The following is a 20,324-nucleotide window of genomic DNA, read 5'->3' as shown; positions in this document are numbered from 1 at the left end:
GGGGCTCATCAGACTCTCCTATTTTTATACATATTTGAAATTCTCCATAAGAATTTTTTTTTAATTTGCTTGGCATATGCACTTGGGAAAACTTTTTGGTAGCGTTACTAGAGATGAAAAAAATGCATACCCTATCGTGCAGCAACTCATTCCTAGATATATGCCCAGCAGAAATGTGTACATACAGTCACTAAAACACATAGGAAAAATCTTCATAGCAGGACTAAGCATAATGGCCCCAACCAAAAACCTCTCAAATGCCAATGCAGTAGGGGGATCAACAAATAATGGTATAATCACATAACAGAATAGTATACAACAATGAGAATGAAGGTTTACAACTACACATACCAATATGGATAAATTTCACAAAATGTTGAGCAAAAGAAGCCAGAAACCAATGAGTATATATGGTGTGATTCCACCAGGAATAATTAATCTATACTACAGAAAGTCAGGTGGGCGGTACCCTTGGGAGGAGACAGGAGACAGTGCCCAGGTAACAGGAGGCAGTTCTTCCGTCGGATGGTTCTTTTTCACGATCTGAGTACTAGTTACACGGATGCAATTTGTGAAAAGTCATCAAGTTGTAAGCTTACACGTACTTTTTCTGTATGCATATTATACTTTAACATTAATATTTTAAATATTTTTTAAATTTAAAAAAACAGAAAATTAGCACTTTGGGAGGCCAAGGTGGGCGGATCACTTGAGGTCAGGAGTTCAAGACCAGCCTGGCCAACATGGTGAAACCTTGTCTCTACTAAAAATACAAAAATTATCCGGGCGTGGTGGCGGGTACCTGTAATCCCTGCTGCTCGGGAGGCAGAGGCAAGAGAATCACTTGAACCCAAGAGGCGGAGGTTGCAGTGAGCTGAGACTATGCCATTGCACTCCAACCTGGGCAACAAGAAAGAAACTCCATCTCAAAAAAAAAAAAAGAAAAGAAAATTCTGATTTAGTTAAGTGTGGGATGGGTCCCAAGAATCTGCATTTATAAAAAGCTCCCTGGTGGGGCTGATGCTGTTGGCACCAAAGGCCACACTTTGAACAGGACTGAGCTAAGCCACTAGTGTCCAAATACACACAAGAATTTCCAGAAACAAACTCAGGGGCCAATCCATGCTCCCCATGGCCTCCTTCATGTTGCTTTGGCCAGGGTTAGAGGTTTTCTTCTGAGTGATGCTCAATCTCCACTGTCTGCAGCACCCTGACGGCATGATATTCCAGAGCCTGCATGCCATATGCCTCCAAGCTACTCGCCAGCCCATGTCCTCACAACCTTCCAGACATGCAGGGAACCAGCCTCACTGCTCCCCAGGCCATGTCCTATGAGCCTGTCTCAACTTGCATCATTCAGGCCTCAGTTCCCTCCACCTGGAATGTTCTCTGTGTCTTGAACTCTTCCACACACTCATAGCTTAGTTTGAATGCTACTTCCTCCAGGAAGCCTTCTCTGATTGCCCCCACCATGACCAATCCCTCCTCTAGACAGCTGTGAACACTATTCATACCTCACAGTAAGCACAGACCAGCCTGCCCTGTGCCACAGCTGATTGTGGAGGTGGAGGTCTCCTCAGCTGAATGTCAGCTTTTTGAGAGCAAGGGAGCCCAGTCAACACCATCTGCCAAATAGCATCAGGCTTGGTGCCCAGTAGATGCTTGCTACACATCTGCAGAAGTGAAATAAGCACTTGGAATCAGACAGTCAGGTTTCAATCTGATTCTGTCTTTCTCAAGAAATATGACCTTGGGTGCATTGCTTAATATCTCTGAGCAGCACAAGGTTACTTGGAGAACTAAATAAGAATATAGCAGGAGTAGCAGGCTGAATGGTGTTCCCCAAAATGACAGATCCAAGTCCTAACCCCAAGACCTGTACCGGGCGTGGTGGCTCACGCCTGTAATCCCAGCACTTTGGGAGGCCAAGGTGGGCGGATCACGAGGTCAGGAGATCGAGACCATCCTGGCTAACACGGTGAGACCCCGTCTCTACTAAAAATACAAAAAATTAGCCGGGTGTGATGGCGGGCGCCTGTAGTCCCAGCTACTCGGGAGGCTGAGGCAGGAGAATGGTGTGAACCCGGGAGGCGGAGCTTGCAGTGAGCCGAGATCGTGCCACTGCACTCCAGCCTGGGAGATAGTGCGAGACTCCGTCTCAAAAAAAAAAAAAAAAAAAAAAAAAGCCTGTGAACATGACTTTACCTGGAAAAAAGTTCTTTGCAGACATAATTAAGTATCTTGAGATGAGATCATCCTGGACTTGGGGTAGGCCCTAAATCCAGTGCCAGGTGGCCTTAGAAAGGAAGAGACTTAGAGATGGCCCTGTGAAGACAGGCAGAGATGAGAGTGATCCTGGCCAGGCCAAGGAACACCTGGAGCCGTCAGAAGCTAGAAGAGGCAAGGAAGATTGTCTCCTAGAGCCTTCAGATGGAGCGTGGCCCTGCCCACACCTAGATTTTAGACTTCCTGCCTACAGAACCACAAAAGAATACACTTCTGCAGTTTTAAGCTACCTGGTTTGTGATGATGTGTTATAGTTGCCCTAGGAAACCAATAAAGCGAAGGTCAAATAAATACTTCTTTTTTTGTCTATGTCATCACCAAGACCTGAGATTAATTTCAAAGCTTTTAATAAATATGGATTTTATACATTCATATTTTATTTGGCAAACACATATATAACACTTAGTATCTACCAAGGGCTATTCTAAATGCTTTATAAATATAATTTACCTAAACAAATATTAAGATAACCTGAAAAGTGGTACTATTATTATCAATTCCACTTTAGAGAGGGAAAACTAATAAATAGAGATTATTAAGTAACTTGTGCAATGCAGAGCTAGTGGACGTCAGAGTTAGGATTCAAATCCAGGCAGTGACTCCAGGGCCACTGAGTATGGGGCTCCTTTCTGAATCTTGATCCCAGGCACAGGCCATCTGTGTCATCCCTCCTGGAAAAGTCATCCTGCTCTAGGATCTGACCTGGCACCACCCTGCAGACCACACTTTCCTGCCACTTCTCTAAGGGTAAATCTCAAGACTTCATTTCTGCTCAAGCCCAGTGGACAAATGCTATTTAATACCATGGTGGCTTCACGCAGCAGCTGCTGGGCGGCCTCTCTGTATTTACATTCACACTTAATCTCCCCTTTGCTGGATGTATTGAAGGCCTCCTGAAAGGATGTCATCGCTGAAGATCAGCAGAGCAGGAAGCTTTTCTTCTGGTGTCTTTTGCCGGACATTTCCCAGCTGTGCATAGCCTGCCTCGATTATTTATGTAGGGCAAGATAGGACCCTATTTCAGAGGGACTTTGTAGGCTAGATAATAGGCTAAAAGTCTACAGGACGAGTTTTTCAGTTTGGTTACAAAAGACTGTCCTATGAAAGTGAAGACACACAAGGAAGATTAGGATTATCTATTATAATCTGCAGACACGTCACCTCCCACTCAAACCCACCCACTCACAGGTCACTGGGGACGTCAAATGAAATCTGTACAACAGATCTCCTCCTCCACGGAGGCAACAGGGTGCAGCACGGAGGGAAGAGCCTACGCTTGCAAGGCACAGGCTTCTAACCCTGGCTGGGCCTCTTAGCCATCAGGGTGTGTGACCCTAGACACTCCTTAGCCTCTGAGTCTCACTTTCCTCACCAGCGAAAGAAAAGTGGCAATTATGACTTGCCTCTGAAGCCTGCCTGGATTCAAACCCTGCCTCTGCCACTGACCAGCAGTAGCACCCGGGGCGAGTGATTTGATCTCTGAGCCTCGACTTCCTCTTCTGCAAAATGAGGTAACAGCACTTAGCTCCCGGTGTTGCCGACTCGCCTAAATCCCTGAAAGCGGGCGCACGGTGGTGCTTGCCATTCTGACTGTCAGGATGGCAGCTGTAAGTTGCCCAGCAGAGTGACTGACATGGAGGAGGAAGGATCAATAGATATCAGTTTTCTTTCCTCTGTGTGTGACCTAATTTGTGGCTAGGCCCATTGCCAGCATGAGTCACATGTTCCAAAGGCGACAATGCTGGCTTTGTCTGAATTAAGTAAGGACACGCTGATGTTGGAGCCTGATTCTACGTGGACATGGCCATAGACACGTCGATTTGGCTATTCGCTCAGCCTCCCCCTTCCTGGGTACCGCTTCTCTCTGCCTCTGTGGCCATGGTGACAGTGAGGGCCCACAGCAGCCAGGTTCACACAGACGCCCCTGGCCACGTGACTCAGTGGCTCCACGGTTTATGATTGGTTCGGGTGGGCCAGAAGCCCTCCCTGGGAATTGAGAATTGGGATAGAAAAAGAAAGAACTCCCAGCCACTCTCCAAGAAGCTGGCCTGAAACCTACGATGCTGACAGGCTGGTTCTCCACCATGAGGACTGCAGGGGTGCAGGAAGCCAGAGGGAGAGGGTGGGGAGGAGGCACAGAGTAGATGCACAGAGAAGCCAAGATGGGAGGCAGAGAGAATGCAAGTGAGGGCTGGTCCCTGGTGGCTCATATGTCACTGAGTGCCCTAAGACAACCCGGAGTCCTGATGAGAAACTCCCTGTTTTTGGTTACCTTGGCTATATAAATAAAAATGATAGGAGGCCACTGTTTAGGACTGAGCTCCTGTACTAGGCCCCAACAGAGCAGAATAAAAATCAAAATGGAGTCACCCATGCTAAAGTTCCACATTACCAAATGGAAACTGAATTGTTATCTGGCTTTCCAAGAAATCAGGAGAGACAGATAGCAGCCTATTTCCCAAACAGGCCAGTTTCTATTGGCATGATAATGAAGCTCCCTCCATTTCAGTCTTTAACTTGAAGTCACTTGATGTAACCAGTTATTTCTCTATTGCTCTGTCTCCATGTCCCTGTCTTATAAGGAAAGTAACTTTGAAGTGACCAATTCACTTTGTGTTCTTTGTTTCTGCTTTCTTCAGCCCTTCTTCTGAGTATTAAGCTAGGCTCTGCTGGACTCACTGCAACATTTATTCAATTTTATGGAATAAAGTGTTGCTCAATTCTAGAATTGCAAATATAGCCAATTGAGATCTTTCAACTAAATTTGTTATAATTTTGTCCTTACAGCTAATAGGATTCTGTTACCTGTAATGGAGGGAGCTCTTATACTCACTATAACATCCTGATGGCCTCTCAAATTCCACGGAAACAAGACTTAACTCCCCACCTTTCCCACTTCTACCAACTCACCCAACTCCACTCACACACACACCAAATCCCACGAGCAAATTAGAATCACCTAAAATGTTTTTACAAATAGGCCAACCATCCTAAAATCTAAATTTAAAAACATACCAATGCCGGGCATGGTGGTTCACGCCTGTAATCCTAGCACTTTGGGAGGCCAAGGCATGCAGATCACCTGAGGTTAGGAGTTCGAGACCAGCCTAGCCAACATGGCAAAACTCCATCTCTACTAAAAATACAAAAATTAGCCAAGTATGGTGGCGCATGCCTGTAATCCCAGCTACTCGGGAGGCTGAGGCAGGAGAATCACTTGAACCCGGGAGGCAGAGGTTGCAGTGAGCCGAGATCATGCCACTGCACTCCAGTATGGACAACAAAGCGAGACTCTGCCTCAAAAAAAACAAAAAACAAAAACCAACACAAAACAGGGCAGAGAATAATTTTAGAGAATTTATAGGAAACTAGCAACAGAGGAGATGTATTTCCTTGTTTGTTCCATTAGAATAGCTCAGATCTGGGTCAGAACTTATGCCAAGTTCATCACGGCCACATAAAATTGGAAGTGGCACTACTCATCATCCACATCAGACAATCTTTTACAATGCACACTTTTAACGTGCAAAAATTACTATTTTCCATACTAACCCATGGTCATTTTAAAAGCATCATAGTAAAATAAAAGAAAAATACACACAAGGCAGCTGTGTTTTATAGGAGATAAAACTAGTCCTAGAGATGGGAGTTTCTCAATATGCCACAAGCTAGTGTGTGCCTTGAACATGTAATCTCTTGCTGACTTAGTTTTCCAATCTGTCGAGGGGAATGTAAGAAATAATATCACCACCTACCACCATCATCTGCCTTCCAAAATTATTGGAAGCATTCAGGGAAAAACTTTAGACAAATTTGATTTAATAGCGTTTAACTGAGCAAAGAATGATTCATGAATCGGGCAGCCCTCGGAATCAGAATACATTCAGAACGACTCTGGGTCATATAACATTTATGGACAGAAAAAGGAAAGTGATACGCAGAAAACAGAACTGAGGTACAGGAACAGCTAGATGGGATACAGCTGGGTGTTTGCTTTATTTGAACAGGATTTGAACTAGTGGCCACCTGCAATTGGCTGAAACTCAGCTAATGTGATTGGGTGAGACTCAGCTACTTGTTATAAGAGTAGGTCGCAAGTCTGTTCACACATGCGTTTAGGTCACAGTTTACTATGTATGGAGAAACATTTAGGCCAAACTTAAAATATGTAAGGAGGCAGCTTTAGGCTACATTTAATTTTTTGACAATTTTCCCCCTTTAGATCAACCTCTCAAGATTGAGAGGTTGGTAAATTTGGCAATTTTGAGAGGCTGACCCAAACTTTAGGCATTGAAGTCACTCTGTCACCATCATTAACAGACTTATTTCATCTCAAATCCCACTGGAAAACAGCAGAACAGTGGGTTTTGTAAGATGGAAACAAGGACACAGAAACAGAAAAAAAACCTGACTGATTATTTCAGGTTACTTGTTTTTTAGTGGGGTTTAGAGCAGAGAGGACTTTTTTATTTTGATGCAATCTCCTGTTTTCAAGAGTTAAAAAAATTTTTTTGGTCTGTTTTGGGTCTCTGCTTCCTTAAAGTTTCAGTTTGATTACATCGCAGTTACCATGATTGAGTCCATTTTGGTTTGGACTGGTCTGTTGGGGCCAGTCTAGAACAAAGACCTCCCATAATTTTGTTTAACAAAAGAATCAAATGAGCAAACAAAGTCTTACAGCAGATACTGAGAACTGCAGAAAAGAACAAAGAAACCAAGAAAAACAAGAGCCTGTCAGATGTAGATATTTTTGCAGAGAAGCAAAGACCAATCAGTAAACTAGCATCACATCCAAACCTTGGCTTCTAGACCCTGTTCCGCTACTGTCAGGCTTGCCAAGGGAACATGGCCCACTTAACCTCAAAAGTGAAGGGACTGTTTCTTATGAGGCAATGCCAAGTAGCAAGGACAGTTCAATGATCCCTCCTGGAGACACCTTCTGATTCCTAAGTCTCCTCCCTACATCAATCGTGGCATCAAATTGATAGTAACTATAATCCACTTTATGTCTAACAGAAAAAAGGGTCTGAAAGTTAGACAACTTAGCCAAGATCATCTAGCAGTTAACAGGCAAGAGCTAGGATTTAAACCAAGTTCCTGGGACATGGAATGGACACTGCATCCATTTCCCTTATTCCCTTTTCGTTTCATTTTGAATTCATTATTACCTCCCTCCAGACCACTGCAAAAGCCTCCACCTCCCTGTGCTCTAACCTATCAGCTGTTGATGGGTCCTCTTCCCCAAACTGAATTCCACATACACCCTGGCTGACAGCATCCAGCAAGGTGCACCGCAGAACGCAGGGACTTTCAATAAATGCTTGTCCAACAAATGAAACCTCTGCTGGAAGGCTTCCTCACCTTCCTTCTCCCCTAAAACTCCCTGGAGGTCAAGGTCCTCCAGCTGTGGTTCTCCCTAACTTTGGTCAATTTATTCCATGAATACCTATTTCACCCTCTGTCATGTCCTGAATGTCTGTGTCCCCTGACATTTCTGTGTTGAAGCCCTAACCTCTGACATGATGGCATTTGGAGGTGGGGATTCTGGGAGAGGTAATTAGGTTTAAATTAGGTCATAAGGGTGAGATCCTCATGATGGAATTAGTGCCTGATGGGATTAGAGAAAGAGAAGATCTCTTTTCACCCTCTCTCCAGGAGCCTGCACCCAGGAAAGAGCATGTGACCACACAGCGAGAAGGTGGCTGTTTACAAGCCAGAAAGTGAGCCCTCCCTAGACAGCAAATCTGCCAGCACCTTGATCTTAGACATCCCAGCCTCCAGCACTCTGAGAAATAAATGCCTGTTGTTTAAGCCACCTAGTCTATGGTATTATTCCAAGAAACTGAATGGAGTAGGACACTCATATTGGAACCACGGTCTCCTACATGCCCTAGACATGCCCTACTCTCTACCTGGAACACCCTGTCCCTAACTTCCTTTGGTCACCCTGCCACCAATATCCTTTCAGGTTTGAATGAATGAACGAGAGACTCTTCTCAAAGGTAAGGCACAGCTCTCTTCTTACTGAGCCTAAGCCCCCTGTGTAGAGTATTCCTTTTGCAGCTTCAGGCCAGGGCAAGCATTTATGAAATACCCACAGCAGGTTCCTAGAATACGTTCTGCCATGTCAACACAGGGGTGGTTACCTGTGTTCCTTGTCTAATTTAAACTAATCTCTTCTGCCCAGGAAGTAAGGCTTTGTCTCAAGTCCCAGCTGAATAAGACCTTTCCATTTTATGTTTATTAAGCTGGGACTTGAGACAAAGCCTTACTTCCTGGGGATGCAAGAAGGGTTTCTCTTAGAGTTTCAAATGCAAAATTTGGCAAACCAATTGATTGGACACAGAATATAAAAGTGAAAAACTTTCCAGTCAGATGGTAAGAAAAGAGGAGGCCCAGGCTCCAGGGCTGTCCCTATCTCTTCTATTCCTTGACCTGTACTGGAACTTTGCATTCAAAGCACCACTACTCTTGAAACCACCTTTGCAAAAATTATAACTGAGAAAATTATTACAGTGAAAGAGATCTGACCTAACCAACTCCATCTTGCTTCTAACCTCCAACCTATCCTCATTCATTCCTGGGCACAGGCCCAGCTAACTTTGGGAGGAACTTAGTTTATAGTTTTAACTTTGAAACAAAGACAGTAACAGACCTTTCCCAAGACAAACCCCTTCTTGCCGGGTGACTATCCTGCTCTTGCAGGACTAAAAAATTAGCCACAAGATTAGAAATTATGGTTTAGGAGTTATACAGCTAGAGGTGACAAAGTTCTAAACCTCCCAGTTACTCCTAAGGATAACATCACTGTTGTAAACCCTAAAGTCAGTGCTTGAGATACTTTGCAGAGTACTTTGCACACCCTGTGTTTTGAGGCATCAGCTGATGCCACCCAGATAGATAAACTGGCTCATCTGGTCTTGTGGCCCCCACCCAGGAACTGACAGTGCAAGAGGACAGCTTCTATTCCCTATGATTTCATCTTCTACCCGACCAATCAGCACTCCCCACTTTCTAAACCCCTACCCACCAAATTATACTTAAAAACCCCAATCTCTGAATTTTGGGGGAGACTGCTTTGAGTAGTAAAGCTCCAGCCTCCCATTCAGCTGGCTCTGCTTGAATTAAACTATTTCTCCACTGCAATTCCTCTAAATTGATATATCGGCTGTATCTGGCCAGCAGGCATGAAGAGCCCATTGGGCAGTTGCACGCTTTCAAATGAAAGGATATATCTATGGGAGAATAGCTTCTATGAAGATATTACTCCACAGAGGACCTGTCCTGAAGTCTTGTGTTTGGTTAATGTACTAAGGTATTAAACTAATAAACAATATATAGGAATCAATCATGCACATGCTCTCACTCTCTCTTTCTCTGTTTTGTTTTTTGCATCTTCAATTATGAGGGCATCTATCTGTGATTTGGTGCTTGTGAAATGCACTGGCCCCAAATGGAAAAATCATGATTATCTTATATGTGTCCTCTACATTGCAAAGCACCCAGTGGGCACTTTAAGACCACTAGGAAATGTAGTAACTAGGTGAAAGAATACAAACAAATGGGATGACGGAAGAAAACCAACACCCCAAGATTCATCTGTTAAACTCAATATTATATTATTTAAGCAACCTAATAATTTTTCCTCCCAAAGAGGTAATGCTGGTCTGCCCTGGTCTACTGTTGAAAGTTGAGAACTTCCTTCTCCAAGGTAATAAGTATTGATGAAGGTCAAGAGACAAACTAGGCTAATACCCTCAGATTACATTAGGATTCCAATTCTTCAGTTCCCTCCTTCGGTCTAACAATGTTGTTGCAGTTCAAAACCTTGTAATGCACTGGAAGTTGTGTAAGCTAAAAGACATCTTCTAACTTGATCACCAGAATGAAGACCTTAAAACATATTGCTTTTCCTTATTAAAAAAAAAAAGTATGAGGAAACCTTCCAATCAAATCTAAAGGGACCAAAATAGAGCAACATATGGAAAGAGATTATGGGATTAACTAATTACATGATATGCCTTAGAATGAGACACGGGAAGCTTTCCAATCTTTTGGAGGAAATGATTGTAAATTCATATTCGACAACTGAATTCTATGTCTTTTATATTAAAACAAAACCAAGAAGCAAAGACTAAAAACATTAGTAGGAAAGTAGTTTAAAAGAATGAATAAGACCTAGTATCTGATAGCACAACAGGATGACTATAGTCAATAATAAAATAATTGTACATTTTGAAATAACTAAAAGAGTAATTGGATTGTTTGTAACACAAAGAATAAATGTTTGAGGAGATAGATATGCCATTTTATATGATGTGATTATTACACATTGCATGTCTGTATCAAAATATTTCTTGTATCCCATGAATATATATACCTACTATGTACTGACAAAAATTAAAATTTTTTTTAAATAAAAATGTTAGTAGGTTATTTTATTCAGTAACACATATTAAGTCTCCAAATAAGCCAAGAGATGTCTATTCAGAAGAGTGAATTTGCATCCAATGTTAATAAATAAACTCTAATTTTCTACTTCTGTCTTTGGGATTTCCAACGTTAGTATTTTAACAGCAACATAAACAGTAAGTAGCATTCGTTCAGGATTCTCTTCAATGACAATAACCATTCAAAGAAATTTGTTTTGGTGAACTGAAATTTAAATTAGCAAAAATTGACAGCTATACTTCAAGCTGTTTTAATTGCCCTAAGACAAATAAGTGTTAAAAAATCAATACAAATGTATTTTAATGAAAATATATAAACTCTCCATAATATAAACAAGTGATGAGATTCACTAAATACATCCTCTCTCTTCCTCCCTCTCTTGCACGCACAGGCACGTACACACACCAGTAGGACTCTTACAAACAGTAGCTGAACAGCTAAGGAAAATGATAAGAAAGATTACAGGTAATTCTATAATCAATGATTGTAATCAAATCTTTGTAGCTAAAAGAACAGGCTTAGGATGGACTTATTGTTAAGCCAATCAAAAATTTAGGTGCCAAACCCTAGTAGCAGATATTTCCCACAGGCTATTTTTACTTTCATAATCCCTTTTCTATGAACACATACCCTGAATTCAGAAGAGTATGGAAAACAACAAACATTAAGAAGGTGAAAATGACAAACAGCACTGCATGTGATGAATAACAGCACTGTGGCATGACAGTTCTGGCAAGTGCCAATCCTCTTCCTCACACCAAAGCTCTTAGAAATGAAGAAAACAGCTGATCAGGTAAACATGTTTGTCCTTACCCTAAGCAATGTCAAAATTTGCATATTGTGGTGGGCAGAAGAGAGTTAAATTTTTAAGCGCTGAGGTGGCCATCAGATGCTAGATAGTTATTCGTTTCTCCTTTGATGACATACAATTTGCATTTTTACCCTAACTTTACTTTAACTTTTACCTTTGGTAAGTGCCTTAGAATAATTCATTGCTCTAACCCAAACAAAGCAAAACCAAGCAAAACAAAAGGTAAAGAAGTGGAAAACCAACATAGCAACATCGTTTGCTTCCATTTCTTATAATAATATTCCTCACAACCTATGTAACCTGGTACAAGTCTTCCTAACTTCTGTCTAAATGCTTTCTGCTTCTGTGCAAAGCAATCACTAAAATACTGAATATATTATATATTGATTGCATTGACATTAAAAAGCAATATTGTGGGTGCGTTTGGAGATAAATTCTATCTTTCCCTGCCATCAGCACTTACCTTCTGGGAAATCACGCGGCTGTACCACATAGAGAAAGATATGCACTAGTTCAAAGAGAATGCCAATGGGTCCAGCTTTATGGGAGTCTTCGGTCTCGTAATTTGTTGCAGGCAATTCATAATTCCAAGCCTTAGGAGCATCTGTGGATGAAGGCTGCCCTCCTGAAAAGGTGTTCCCGCACAGCCCCAGCAGCAACAGGGAGCCGAGTACGAGGGCCATAGCTAGCAAGATCCTCCAAACATGAGGTAGAACTGGGTGCCTCCTGCCTCAGAGCTTCTAGAAGCCTTGGGGAAGGCAAGCGTGTTCCTGAGCAGAAGAGGAGCAGGAAGCACTGGATCTGCTGAATCTTCAGTTTTCTGTCTGAGGCTGGCTTGAGGCGAGGGATGCAGAAGAATGTTCTCCAAGGGGGTCATTCACTCAAGGCACCATCCCTGGCAGGAAGAGAAACAGCAGCAGAGTCATCAATGCATGTAACCTGCCTGCACCTAGAGCTGCCCGGAGAGGAGGCTGCAAAGCTTTAGAGCAAGGCCTCCAGCCTAATCCGGATGGGTGGGTGGAAACCAAGCACACAATCTGCTCCACAGCCACAGGGCAGGCGCTGGCATCAAAGCCATGACTCAGAGAAGGTCCCTCCTCAGGAGGGCCAGACTCAGAACACAGACCCTTTATGGGTTCGGGAAATACTAGATATTGTAGAGAAAGCTTGGGATCTTGGAAACTAACATTTATTGGGCACTTACTATTTTCCAGGCACTGTTCTGCATGCTTCATGGATAGAAACAAGGTCCTCCTTGTTTAAGGCATTATTCCATTTTGCAGATGAGGAAACTAACACAGACAGGATTCTGGTGACTAGCCCAAGGTCACAGGTGATTAACCAGGCGGCCAAGAGTCAAACCCACTAGTTTGCCTTCAAAGTCCCAAGATCTAACTATGACATCAAGACACTGTTCCTACAGTGCCCTCCCTCTTGGGCTCTAGTAAGAGCCACTGGGGCCCCAGCAATCCAGTATATGCTTATATGCTTATTTCTTCTCCAAGTGTGTGTCGTTCTCTTTGTCGCTGGAGATATATCTTACTCTGCCTTATATTCTACTTATTTACTCACTAATCTCATTTCAAACATCCCCCTCTCCACCTCACCCCGAATCCAAAGTAGAAGGGCATGGCCTCAAGTCTAGGGACCACACTGTTTGAGGCTGGACACATGTGCGACACTGGAACCTGTCTTTCTAATAAGCTTACCAAGTAATCCTGATGGAAATCTTCACCCTAAGTCACCACCTCAACAACTAGGGGTCTCAGAGATGAAAGCCAGGGCAGAGGGAGACTCCTACCTACCCCTTGGGAGAAGGAGAAAGACACAAGAATCCTAAAAGCAGCTGTGGCTCCAGCATCTGGGAAGGGAATGGGACAGAAAGTGCCTCCAAGATGGACCCTGTCCTACTCTTCTTTCAATCCCCAGACCTTAACACTGGGCATGGCATGCAGTCAGTGTTTAGTAAGTGCCTGCTGAGCAGCTTGTTTCACTCATGGCACCATCCCTGGCAGGGAAAGAAATAGCAGCAGAGTCACCAATGCATGTAACCTGCCTGCAGCAAGAACTGCCCCAGAGAGGAGGCGCAAAGCTTTAGAGCAGGGCCTTCAGCCTAATCCAGGTAGGTGGGTGGAAACACAGCCTGCTCCAGAGCTACACTACAGGGCAAGTGCTGGCGTAGAAGCCAAAATATGTTATTTCCTTGTGCGGTTTCATGAGACTAGGCAAATCAGCACAGAACCTGGAAGGATCCCAGGTGTACCACTCTTCCTCTCTGTGTTAAGTGTTCTGGAGCAAGAGCAAGCTGCTGTCATTTTGTGAGCTAGATACATACTTACTAACTTTCAAGATAAGTACAGGGTGCTCCTGAAACACATACTGTAAGAAAGGGAAGGGGGATGATGAAGAGGGTGACATACTTCACAGGAGGCCAGAGGACCCACTACCAATATTCCAAGTCAAAGAAAGCTTTGGACAAGAGATGGGATTTCATGAGCTATTTGAACAAAGATGTTAATTATCTAATCCCTCCATTGCCTCATCTTCTAAGTCCTGTCCCACTCCAATTACTCCTGCACAAAGCTACCAATACAATGGCCCTAAACTCTTCCTTCGTCAAATCATTGGCTGCCAAATCTCAAATCTCAAATCATGAGATCCCAAGTGGCTACCGGTACTAACCTCGGGCCCACGCTTCAGGTTAAGCCCTCTGTCACACCCACAATAGACACCTTGACCCTGGTGTTTCCAAAGGGCTCCCTTCGAACATCTACTGCAAGCACAACAAACCACATGTACACTTTATCTTGTTTTTTTGCTAAAGGACAGGCAGAGAGCTAAGCTTCCAGCACAGCAGCTGGAAGGATTAAAGGCTCAGATGCTGAGAAGGCCCACTTTCTGGTAATTCCACCAAGCCTCAGCCCAGGACAGAGAGAAACTGCCCAGGGAAGAACTATGAACAAACAGGCTCTCCAACTCCCTCAGTGACAAAGCAGGGGAAGAGAAATTCCCAGTGAAGTGAAACACAACTGCTCACTGCAGCAAAGATGGGAGACAATGATCTGAGATAGACAGCAGCTGGAGTTGCACTTCCAGATTTCTTTACATCTTGTTCCAAAATGTAGGTCCCTCTGAAGTTTTAAAGTACATTTTAAGAAAGTATTAAAATCTCACTAACTGTGAAATACTAGAAACTGATTAAAGTCAAGTCAAAGAGGAAGAGTTTTTCATCTTGGGTTTAATAGGTTGTGCCAAAAAGAGAAGCTTTGAGTATTTATCAGCTAAACCCCACAGGTCTGAGAGCCACTGAGAGCAGCATCTGTCTCAGGATCAAATGGGGTGTTTAGTTGAAATGCAGACTATTAATGGACCTAATTTCTGGGATGAAGCCCATTAATCTGCATTTTTAACAAGCTCTCCTGGGGACTGATCCTTCAAACAAGGTTTGAGAACAGTTCTGTTCCTGGAGTGCTCTGATCCTGGAGTACCCGCCTAGTCAATTCATGTCACTTTCCAAGGATGCTTCAGGCTTCCCAAACACATTGGAAAATAACAGATATAAGGTGAAAGCTCCCCAAATGCCCTTTTCATATTGCTTTGAATTGATCTATCCCAGCCACTGTGCAGGTCCCTGGCTTATTTCTGTATCCCCAGAGCCTGGAACACAGTTGGTACTCAATGAAGAATTGCTACCAGCCTGGGCAACATAGAGAGGCCCTGTCTCTACAAAAAAAAAAAAAAAAAAAAATTTAAATTAGCGAACGTAGTGGTGCACAACTGTAGTCCCAGCTACTCCTAAGTCTGAAGCAGGAGGATTACTTGAGCCCAGGAAGCTGAGCCTGTAGTGAGCCATAATCATACCACTGCACTCCAGCCTGGGAGACCTTACATGATTCTGAGCCTGGAGTCCAGAGAACTGCATTTCAATACTGGTTTAATTGAAAGCAAATATGGCCTGGGCACGGTGGCTCAAGCCTGTAATCCCAGCATTTTGGGAGGCCGAGGCTGGCGGATCACGAGGTCAGGAGATCTAGACCATCCTGGCTAACATGGTGAAACCCTGTCTCTACTAAAAATACAAAAAAAAATTAGCCAGGTGTGGTGGTACACACCTGTAGTCCCAGCTACTCGGGAGGCTGAGGCAGGAGAATCACTTGAACCCAGGAGGCAGAGGTTGCAGTGACCCGAGATCGTGCCACTGCACTCCAGCCTGGGCGACAGAGACTCCGTCTCAAAAAAAAAAAAAAAAAAAAGAAAAAGCAAATATGGTGATCAATCACCTTCATTTCTTCTTTTCTTCTTTTGATGGAACTTCTCAGAATCTTTCTTTTTAAAAAAGAGCTTTGTAGTGGATTTTTGTCATCTGGGGTGCTTTTGGCGGGGGCATGGGGGATACCCAACTTCTGAGACCACATTTGTGAGCTGGGTGGGAGGCGGCCCTGCCTTGCATTGTGAGGTCAGCTGAGGTGCCCAAACTGTGTTCTGGTGGAGCTGAGCCATGCTGGGCCAATCAGAAGCTTTCTTCTGGGCCTGAGCCTGCACACTCTGAAACAGGACAGTGTCTAATTCATTCCAGCAATGATGGCAGCAATGCCAGCAGCCACATCCGGGGTCCTGTTCTGGCAGCTGCAGCCATCCACCCATCAGGAGTCATGTGGCATGTCCTGGATTCCTAAGCCTGGCTAGCCAGCCTTGCTGCCACTTACCTAAGCCACCCAGGGTCCATGCTTCCAAGAAGTCCTTTATATATATATATATTTTATTATACTTTAAGTTCTAGGGTACATGTGCACAACGTGCAGGTTTGTTACATATGTATACATGTGCCATGTTGGTGTGCTGCACCCATTAACTCGTCATTTACATTAGGTATATCTCCAAATGCTATCCCTCCCTCCTTCCTCCACCCCACAACAGGCCCCGGTGTGTGATGTTCCCCTTCCTGTGTCCAAGTGTTTTCATTGTTCAATTCCCAACAAATGGTGCTGGGAAAACTGGCTAGCCATATGTAGAAAGCTGAAACTGGATCCCTTCCTTACACCTTATACAAAAATTAATTCAAGATGGATTAAAAACTTAAATGTTAGACCTAAAACCATAAAAACTCTAGAAGAAAACCTAGGCAATACCATTCAGGACATAGGCCCATGCCTATGGGCAAGGACTTCATGTCTAAAACACCAAAAGCAATGGCAACAAAAGCCAAAATTGACAAATGGGATCTAATTAAACTAAAGAGCTTCTGCACAGCAAAAGAAACTACCATCAGAGTGAACAGGCAACTTACAGAATCCAAGAAGTCCTTTATCTGATAAAAATTACCTCCGACTCAGCTTCCATTGTTTTAACAAAGTATCCTGACCCTTAACAAATCTCAGAAATAGCTCTTTGCTCCCTGAAAAACCTATTTCCTTTATATTTTAAACAGTACCAACTTGGTTTAAAGTTTTCAGCTTGTCCTCTGATGCATTTGTTTACTTCATGGTACTAAAACACAAAGAAACTGTCTCGTATAAAAATCAGAAGGAAGTTTAGAAATCAGAAAGAAGTTTAGAAAAGTTTAGAAATCAGAAGGAAGTTTAGAAAAAAAATATGGAACACACAAAAAAACAAGAATAAACTAAAGGGCACTGCTGAATAGACAGACAACAGCAACAGTAAGGGGGCTCTGGTCCCCCTTACTAATTCTGCCAAGATGACAGTTGTTTGCATTCTCCAACCCTTCTTCTGCTCCTCTGTCAAAGGAGGATTTCGCATAAGGTTGGCAGTCTAGCGATCTAATAGTTAAAGCACCTGGCATGCAGCTGGAAGGCTATCTGGGGTCTGTCTGCTTCTGCTAGCATCAATACTCTGAGCTCAACTCCACCGGGGCTCCTAGGATAACCGGGACAGAGAGGACGGTGAGAAAAGAAAAATGAGTAACAACACACAAGTTGAACCATATGAGGTTGATGATATTCACATCTTCCATCCAAAAAACCGACAATTTCTTGTGATTCAACCCAACATATCGCAGCGGTTGTTCGTGTCGCGTGAGTCTCGGGGGGCACTCTAGAACTACGATCATGCACTTGCTTTCTTAACAAAGAACAGCTGCCGCCCTCAGGAACTCCAGCAAACCTTTCTCCAGAAAGGTCAGTCGCCTTAGCGGGCTCCAGGAGCAACCTGTTGCAGAATGAAGCCTGGGGCGCCGGATTCCCCGCGCTTTACCTCCAAACCACCTCCAGGTCAAGCCCCTTCCTGGCCTAGCTCCCTTCTGGGCGGAAGCCTCTCGCGAGCTGCGGGACACAAAAGAATGAGCGGCGGGGCGGGCGCGGGAAGCCAAGAGACTCCAGGAATTCGCAGCCGCGCAGGGGAGGAGGTTGCCGGAGTAACTTGGCTGCTCCGAGCGCGTCGGCGCCAGATCCCCGCCGCGGCCCCTGTTGGGCACAGATCGGGGGCGATCTTGCCAGAGAGAAGGGGTTCCGGAGCTCGTTCCTCCCTCCGATCCGACTCCCTGCCCCTCCAGACGCGGGCTCTCGGGGAAACTGATCCCGAGCCTCCGACTTTCTACAGCCGTGAAGCTCCTGGTCTGTCCACGCTCCTCTTTGTTGTCCGGTCGGCGCGTTCTGACAGGGTGCGCCTTGAGCACCCCAGTTCTCCATCTAGCGATAGCCGCGGGTCCCCGCGCATGCACGCAGAAGGGCCGTGGAGCGGGAGGCTGGGAGGGTGCTTCAAGCCAGGGGTGCATGCGTTCTCCCACGGACGCGGGGAGATGGCCTCGCTTTGTACCCCCATATTCCTCCTCCGGCTGTGGTCGGCTGCACAGTGTTGGCCCCTTTCCGCACTCAGCCAGGGAAGCTCAGCGCCTCACGTCCCCGGGGCCATCCCTAGAGTTTGCTTTACCGCAGACTCGTTCCCAAGACCCTGGCGAGTCTCACCTCGGTCACCGTTCTCCCCGAGAGCGAGTCCGAAGTCTCTGAGGCCCCGGTCCGCCTCGCACACTCACCTCCGACTCCCGCTCCGGAACCACAGCCGCCGGTTACCCCCACCCCCGCCCCCATCCCCAGTGGATGGGAAGGAGACCCAAGCGGGGCGTCGCGGGCCACCACTCAGCCGAAAAAGTTTGGGTTGGCCGGGCACCGGGACCGCCACGCGCTCCCCGCAGTCCTTCTAGCTCCCAGCCGCTGTCCGGGCCCGCACTACCTACTGAGGGGCCAGGGAGGCGGCGCAGATGGCTAGGGTAAGGGGGGCGCAGAGCGAACCCGTCCACTCCTCACTGTACACCCCGAGTACAGTGGAAAGAGTGCGCTCAGCCCCGCGCCTGGTCAGCAGATGCCTCTCTCGTTCCCGGATGAGGACCCAGCTACTCACCGTGCACCCGGCTCCCGCTCCTGCTCCCGCCCTAGTCACCGCTGCCGCCGCCCCTCCCTTAGTTCGCCAGGCCCTGGCTCGTGAATTATTTATGACCCGGCTTCGGGGACCACCGTGACGGCTTTCGGAGAGCCCGCCCCCCACCGCCGGCCGGGGAGGGGCTCAGGCGGCGCTGCGGCCGGACCCTCGGACGTGGCGGGAGGCAGGAGAAACGCCTGGGTGCCCGGGGGGACCTGTTGCGGCTTCCTCTGTCCCGGACGGGGACCTAGGTACGGAGCCGCCGTAATGGGAAGGATTCCTTAAACATACTCACCGTGGCGGGAGAGCTGAGCGCATGGCCAGGTGCCGCGTGTGGATCTGCCTCAATCACTTAAAGATCGCGAAACCCGAGCCCCGGACGCGCTCTGATTGGACCGGCTGAGCTGCTTCGCCACGTAGCCCCGGGGCGCCCACCAGCACCTGGACAGCATCCATTTCCTGCAGAGGTGCCTGCTCAACTCCCGCACTCCCTTCTTGCAACGTTCGCGCCTCTTTTACCCCAGCAGAGTCCCTTACTTAGAATGCAACTACCCTCCTAAAAACTCTCCTCTCTCATCCCGGCCGCATTAGACCTTTCTGTTGCCTAATCCCAATGCAATTTAAAAAAAAAAACACAAAAAACAATAAAACAAAATCATTTGAATCCTTAGTGTGCAGCAGTACCAATGCTAGTGGCTGAAGCGGTTGAAAAACAGCATAAAGCCATATTCGCTCCCATGTGTACACACAGGCATCTGCTATAACGTGAAGCCGCTGCAACTTCTTTTCTCACTGCCTATTGGTCTTCCCTCTCTGTGAGTTACAGCTCACCCTCGGAGTCTTCACCTTGCTACTTAGCTGAGTGGTGGAAACCTGTCAGAAGTAATCACTCGGTGTCTAAGTGTCCTCACCAATTTGCACTTCACTCTTATTCACCACTTCTTATCTTGAATTGAGAATACTGTACTCTCCGGCAGGCAAAAAAAGACGTAGGGAAGAAAAGCACCTTCAGGATGGTGTCTAGCATACAGTAGGTGTTTAATACATGTTTGTGATATCGATAGACAGATGAAAGGATGGATGCCCAAGCTACAAATGAATGATAGACAGGAACATTAAGTCAGTACCTTTTACCCCAGAATCTAACATAAAACAGGTACTGGAAAATAAGCATTTTTTGTTTTTAATAGTTAGATTGATCTTGAGTGTGTATATTTCTAGACACGAAATGTTAGTTCAGAAAACTTCCAAAAATTACACTAGGACATGGCAAGGTTAGATGGTTTGGCTCTGTGTCCCCATCCAAATCTCATATTGAATTATAATTCACTGGGAGAGGAACCTAGTGGGAGGTGATTGGATTATGAGGGTGGATTTCCCCCTTGCTGTTTTCATGATAGTGAGT

The 20,324-nt window shown here is 45.4% G+C and overlaps 1 protein-coding gene across 2 annotated transcripts in view; it reads right to left on the bottom strand.

The window, feature by feature from the left end:
- The window catches only part of PROM1 (prominin 1), a 116,211-nt gene extending 96,698 nt beyond the window's left edge, over positions 1–19,513 (bottom strand). The window contains exons 1-2 of one of the 2 annotated variants that reach the window (XM_030801163.1): positions 19,215–19,513; positions 12,012–12,443 (exon numbers count right to left, since the gene is read on the bottom strand). In XM_030801163.1, coding sequence (XP_030657023.1) covers positions 12,012–12,231 — 220 coding nt within the window. In that variant the 5' untranslated portion in view covers positions 12,232–12,443; positions 19,215–19,513. Of the gene's footprint in view, positions 1–12,011; positions 12,444–18,901; positions 18,967–19,214 lie in introns of those variants that run through there. The other variant, XM_030801164.1, reaches the window with a different exon arrangement.
- Positions 19,514–20,324: the final 811 nt, after the last annotated feature.

The sequence above is a fragment of the Nomascus leucogenys genome, chromosome 20 (genome assembly GCF_006542625.1).
Source record: "Nomascus leucogenys isolate Asia chromosome 20, Asia_NLE_v1, whole genome shotgun sequence".
Taxonomy (NCBI): domain Eukaryota; kingdom Metazoa; phylum Chordata; class Mammalia; order Primates; family Hylobatidae; genus Nomascus; species Nomascus leucogenys.
This window is presented reverse-complemented; position numbering and strand designations above follow the sequence as displayed.